At 56.1% G+C, this 6,468-nt stretch overlaps 1 protein-coding gene across 3 annotated transcripts in view; it reads left to right on the top strand.

Annotated features, from left to right (window-relative positions):
• The window catches only part of kdm5c (lysine (K)-specific demethylase 5C), a 159,598-nt gene that overhangs the window by 129,563 nt on the left and 23,567 nt on the right, over window positions 1-6,468 (top strand). For all 3 annotated transcript variants that reach the window (XM_041179589.1, XM_041179590.1, XM_041179588.1), the window contains 4 exons: window positions 1-43; window positions 2,204-2,366; window positions 3,179-3,298; window positions 4,771-4,965. The exon at window positions 1-43 is cut by the window's left edge and continues 139 nt beyond it. In XM_041179589.1, coding sequence (XP_041035523.1) covers window positions 1-43; window positions 2,204-2,366; window positions 3,179-3,298; window positions 4,771-4,965 — 521 coding nt within the window. The remainder of the gene's footprint in view (window positions 44-2,203; window positions 2,367-3,178; window positions 3,299-4,770; window positions 4,966-6,468) is intronic.

Below are 6,468 nucleotides of genomic sequence, written 5' to 3'. Positions count from 1 at the left end.
ACATCGAGGACCACTGGAGCTACTCCATCAACTACCTCCACTGGTGAGTCGCGTCGACCGGGGTGGGGGGGGTGTGGGGGGGGGGGTGCGGTGGTGGTGGTGGGAGGGCTCGGGGGCCTGCGTCTGAGCCAGGATCGAGCCCTGCTCTGTCAAGCCGACCGTACCCGTGGGCACGGCTCCGGGCTCCAGTCTCCATACCTCCCCCCGCCCCCCCACCACGGCTCGGAACGCGCCCGTACGAAATGGGAGCAGGAGGAGGCCGTTCGGCCCCTCCAGCCCTGCTCCCCCATCCAATAAGATCGCGGCTGACCTGTCCCGCGTTTCCAGTCCCACGTTCCCATCCAACCCCCGATATCCTTCCATTCCCTTATGCCCGACAATAACCAATCGACCTGCGCCTTAAAAATATTCAGCGACCCCCCCCTCCCACCCCGCCGCCTCCACCACCTTCTGAGGCAGAGAGTCCCAAACTCTCACAACCCTCTGAGAGAAAACAACTTCTCCTCATCTCTGTCCTAAAAGGGCGACCCCCTAATTTTAAAACTGTGCCCTCCCCCTCGTTCTGGACTCACCCACAAGAGGAAACATCCTTTACATGCCCACCTTGTCCAGGCCGTTCAGGGTCTTGTAAACTTCAATCCAATCACCCCTTCGCTCTTCTAAACTCCAGTGGGAACAAGCCCAGTCTGTCCGACCTTCCTTCATCAGACAACCCGCTCGTTCCAGGTATCAATCTAGTAAACCTCCTCTGAACCACCTCCGACGCATTTACACCCTTCCTTAGATAAGGAGACCAAAACTGCACACAGTATTCGAGGTGCGGTCTCACCAATGCCCTGTATAACTGAAGCTTAACATCCTTACTTTTATGTTCAGCCCCTCTTGTACTAAAGGATAGCATCATTCCATTATCCTTCCTAATTACTTGCTGTACCTGCAGACTAACTTTTTGTGGCTTATGCATTAGGACACCCAGATCCCTCCGCACCTCAGAATTCTGCAGCCAGTCTCCGTTTAAATAATACTTTTTTTTTTAATCTTCCTGCCAAAGTGAACAACGTCACGTGTTCCCCACATTATACTCCATCTGCCAGATTTCTGCCCATTCAGTCAACCTGTCAATATCCATCCGCAACCTCCTCACATACCGTGCACAGTTCTGGTTTCCGTATCCCACTCGGAATACCGTGCACAGTTCCGGTCTCCGTATCCCACTCGGAATACCGTGCACAGTTCCGGTCTCCATATCCCACTCGGAATACCGTGCACAGTTCCGGTCTCCGTATCCCACTCGGAATACCGTGCACAGTTCCGGTCTCCGTATCCCACTCGGAATACCGTGCATAGTTCCGGTCTCCGTATCCCACTCGGAATACCGTGCACAGTTCCGGTCTCTGTATCCCACTTGGAAATACCGTGCACAGTTCCGGTCTCCGTATCCCACTGGGAATACCGTGCACAGCTCTGGTCTCCGTATCCCACTCGGAATACCGTGCACAGTTCCGGTCTCCGTATTATAAAACGGATACAGAGACACTGGAGAAGGTGTGAAACAGATTGACGAGGATGATCCCAGATTGGAGAGGTTATAACTATCGGGAGAGATCGAACCAGCCGGGGCTCTTTACTCTGGCAAAGAGGAGGCTGAGGGGGTGACCTGATCGAGCTCTTTAAAATGACGGAGGGGGTTTCGATAGGGTCGGCGTAGAGATGTTTCCACTTGTGGGGGAGGGGGACCAGAACTAAGGGGGGGGGGGGGCATCAATATAAGACAGTCCCTAATAAATCCGATGGGGGAGGGGGGAGGAATTCAGGAGAAAGGTCTTTACCCAGAGAGCGGGGAGAGTGTAGAACTTGCTCCCACAGGGAGGGGGTGGAGGTGAATCGTGTCGATGTGTTTAAGGAGCTGGGTAAACACACGAGGGGAGAAAGGGATAGAAGGATATGGGGGATGGGGGTGGGTAGAGGGAGATGGGGGTTGGTGGGGGGGGAGAGGCTGGAGCAGAGGGGCCGAATGGCCTGTTTCTCCCCTTGAACGTTTGATTGAAAAGCGGCAAATGTGAGGTAGGGGGTCCCTCGGGAGGAGGGATTGAGGATTGAGGCCTGCGGACGCGGGGAGGGTTGGTTGTGGGTGGGGAAGAAGCGGCAGGGCACCCTAGACCGATATGTTCCTCACGCCCTTTCCCACCCACCTTGTCCTCAGGGGCGAGCCGAAGACCTGGTACGGCGTTCCCTCGTACGCAGCAGAGCAGCTGGAGGCGGTGATGAAGAAGCTGACACCAGAGCTGTTCGAGAGCCAGCCCGACCTCCTGCACCAGCTGGTCACCATCATGAACCCCAACATCCTCATGTCGCACGGAGTGCCCGTAAGGAGCCACCTCGCGGTGGGGTGGGGGGAGGGGGGGCACGGGAGGTGGGGGAGGCTTTCCCTTCAACAGAATGGCTGAGGAAAGAGAGATGCGAGCGAACCCTGGCCCAGTATTTATTCCTAATCCCTATTTGCCCCTTGAGAAGTGGCTCCCTGAAGGAAATAAAAAGAAATACCAAAGCTTTCCCAGAGATAGATGGTAATTTATTCAGTAATGGAGATGGGAGGGACCAATCAATTCATCCACTGAGTAATTTGTTGAGAAAAGTTCTTAAGAAATGACCCTGGGAGTAAATCATTCCCATTTCAGGGTTTGCTGACTCCCCCAACCCACCACCAGCCCACTGCAGTTTCATACAGTGTGTACACAGGGCCCATAACCCACTTTGCAACATCTGTGGGCCCAGTTTGTACATCTCTGTGTAGAGGGAGCTTTACTCTGTACCTAACCCCGTGCTGTACCTGTCCTGGGAGTGTTTGATGGGGACGGTGTAGAGGGAGCTTTACTCTGTATCTAACCCCGTGCTGTACCTGTCCTGGGAGTGTTTGATGGGGACGGTGTAGAGGGAGCTTTACTCTGTACCTAACCCCGTGCTGTACCTGTCCTGGGAGTGTTTGATGGGGACGGTGTAGAGGGAGTTTACTCTGTATCTAACCCCGTGCTGTACCTGTCCTGGGAGTGTTTGATGGGGACAGTGTAGAGGGAGCTTTACTCTGATTTGTGCTCGATGTTTTCCTCTCTCTGTGACCAGCTGAAAGATTCACCTAGACGTGACGTGAACAGCATTGTGTGTTTGTTGGTGTTTTCAGGTGGTGAGGACGAATCAGTGTGCCGGAGAATTTGTCATCACCTTCCCTCGAGCTTACCACAGTGGCTTCAATCAAGGCTATAACTTTGCTGAAGCTGTTAACTTCTGCACTGCTGACTGGGTATGGTAACTAGAGCCAGTTGCTGAGCACTTTCAGCTCTTGCGCTGTATAAACTGCACTCTGTTAACGGGCGGTGATCGTGAGCTGCCACCCTTGGAATTTACCCAATTCATTGTCTCCTGAGCCCTGTATGTCTCATTAGGAACAGGAGGAGGCCCATTCAGCCCCTCTCGAGCCTGTTACACAGGAACAGGAGGAGGCCCATTCAGCCCCTCTCGAGCCTGTTACACAGGAACAGGAGGAGGCCCATTCAGCCCCTCTCAAGCCTGTTACACAGGAACAGGAGGAGGCCATTCAGCCCTCTCGAGCCTGTTACTTAGGAACAGGAGGAAGCCCCATTCAGCCCCTCTCGAGCCTGTTACACAGGAACAGGAGGAGGCCATTCAGCCCCTCTAAAGCCTGTTGAACAGGAGGAGGCCATTCAGCCCCTCTAAAGCCTGTTACACAGGAACAGGAGGAGGCCCCATTCAGCCCCTCTCAAGCCTGTTACACAGGAACAGGAGGAGGCCACTCAGCCCCTTCTCGAGCCTGTTACAGAGGGATAGGAGGAGGCCATTCCGCCCCCCTCCCGAGCCTGTTACACAGGAACAGGAGGAGGCCATTCAGCCCCCTCTCTCGAGTCTGTTATACAGGGACAGGAGGAGGCCATTCAGCCCCTCTCGAGCCTGTTACACAGGAACAGGAGGAGGCCCATCCAGACCCTCTCGAGACTGTTACACAGGAACAGGAGGAGGCCATTCAGCCCCTCTAAAGCCTGTTACACAGGAACAGGAGGCCATTCAGCCCCTCTAAAGCCTGTTACACAGGAACAGCAGGAGGCCATTCAGCCCCTCTCGAACCTGCTTCCCCCATTCGTTAAGATCGTGACTGATCTGAATGTTCCTCAAATCCACTTTCCTGTCCGTCCCCCCCCCACCCCCCCATAACGGTCTCTCTCGCTCTCTCACTCTCTCTCTAAAGCCTTCACTTCCTTCCTAAAGTGCATTGCCCAGAACCGGACACAATACTCCAGTTGGGGCTGAACCAGTGTTTCATGCAGGTTTAACAGAACCTCCTTGCTCTTGCACTCTCTATTAATAAAGCCCCGGATACTGTTTGCTTTGTTAACCGCTCTCTCAACCTGTCCTGCCAACTTCAAATGATTTACGTACGTAAGCCCCCACCCCACCGGGCCCCACTGCTCCCTTTAGAATTGTGCCCTTTATTTTATATTGTGTCTCCGCCTTCCTCTGACACCGGGCCCGCCCCAGCCAAACAGGCTAATCTCATCGGTCGCTAAAATGGCGCTGGCAAGGCTGGGGTGGGGGTGGGTGGTGGCGTGGGAGGCAAACGCTATCACGCGGGGGGGGGTGGGGGGAGGGGAGGGAGCGCCGCCATTCCCATTGGCGCCTGCCCGCTCACGCGCGCTCTCTCTCCTGTGGCGCCTCGGCACTGACCCCCACCCCCCCTCTGCCTGTCTCCTTCCCCTTCAGCTGCCGGCCGGCCGCCGGTGCATTGAGCACTACCGGTGGCTGCGCAGATACTGCGTCTTCTCCCACGAGGAGCTCATCTGCAAGATGGCGGCCTGCGCCGAGAAGCTGGACCTGAACCTGGCGGCGGCCGTTCACAAGGAGATGTTCATCATGGTGCAGGAGGAGCGGAAGCTGAGGAAGGCGCTGCTGGAGAAGGTACGGCCGACTCGGAGTGGGGGGGTGGGAGGGGTGGGTGAGCGGGAGGGGGGTTGGGGGGGGGGGGGGTGGGGGGACGGGGGGCTTCGTTTGGGCTGAGTTTGCCGAGTCGGGTACCGTCGTGTTCAGTTGTTTAGTGTTCGATCGCGTGATCCTGACAAGCGACCCACGCTCGATTGGTCGAGCCTGGGCGATGACTCCGAGCAAAGCAAGCGAGACCGGCTCAGGCCGAGCCGGGGTAAGTGCGGGTGCGGGCGGTCCGCGATTGCGTCTGTCTTTTAAGTAAACCCCTCGCACTCTTGGGAGCGAGCGGCACCCTCCGTTAATCCGAGGTAAATCAACGTGTGCGACAAACCAGGGGAAGGAAAGCACATACGGTCGCTTCCCTGGGCAGCTAGTTACAGAAATAGCAGCAGGAGAGCGTTCGGTCCCCTCGGGCCTGCTCAGCCGTTCAACCTGATCGGGGTTGACCACCTCCCTCGACTCCACTTTCCCCGCTACCGTCCCCCCCCACCCCCCGTCCCCCTCAGTGCCCCAAAGTCTCCCGACCTCCATTCTCGAACGTCCACGACGCCTGAGCTTCCTCTGGGGTCGGGAATTCCAGAGATTCCCAACCCCGGGAAGTGAAGGAATTTCGCCCTCATCTCAGTCCAAAATGGCCGCCCCCTTATCCTGAGGCTGTGACCTTCCCCCCCCCCACACCCCATCCCATGTTCTAGACTCTCCAGCTGGGGGGGAGGGCGGAACCAGCCTCTCAGCATCGACCCTGTCAAACCCCTTCGGAATTTCACACGCTTCGATGAGATCACCTCTCGTTCTTCAAAACTCCGGGGAATACCGGCCGGTTCTGCTCGAACTCTCCTCGATTGGGCTCTCCCTCCGGATCCCAGGAATCAAGCCTGGTGAACCTCCGCTGAACTCCCTGCGGGACAACTACGTCCTCCTGTAGGTCAGGAGACTAAAACTGTCCACCGTGCCCCGGGAGCGGCCTCACCAACGCCCTGCCCTGGGGCGTCAAGACTTCCCGGCTTTTACCCTCCATCCCTCTTCTGATAGGGACTGAAATACCATTTGCCTTCCCAGTTACTCGCTGGATCTGTATGTTAACTTGCTGTGATTCGTGAACTAGGGCATAAAAATCCCCGTCAAAACCCAATATTTCCAGCACACAAGCACGTAACCTCGCACTGCTGCACAGTTTACCCCATGTGCCACTTGCCTGCCCTCTCTCTCTCTCTCACACACACACACACACACAGCTTGGGTTCAGAACAGGATAGTCGCAGATTAACAGACTGGATCACCGGGAGCTGATGGATCAGGCAAACAGTTCAGGGCATTAAAGACAGCTACCCAACCTGGAGGCTCAAAAAACCCTTTCTCCTGATCACAGACCAGCAAGTGGACACTGTTCCCCATCAAACACTCCCAGGACAGGTACAGCACGGGGTTAGATACAGAGTAAATCTCCCTCTACACCGTCCCCATCAAACACTCCCAGGA

The sequence above is a fragment of the Carcharodon carcharias genome, chromosome 35, assembly GCF_017639515.1.
Source record: "Carcharodon carcharias isolate sCarCar2 chromosome 35, sCarCar2.pri, whole genome shotgun sequence".
NCBI classification, from domain to species: Eukaryota; Metazoa; Chordata; class Chondrichthyes; order Lamniformes; family Lamnidae; genus Carcharodon; species Carcharodon carcharias.
This window is presented reverse-complemented; position numbering and strand designations above follow the sequence as displayed.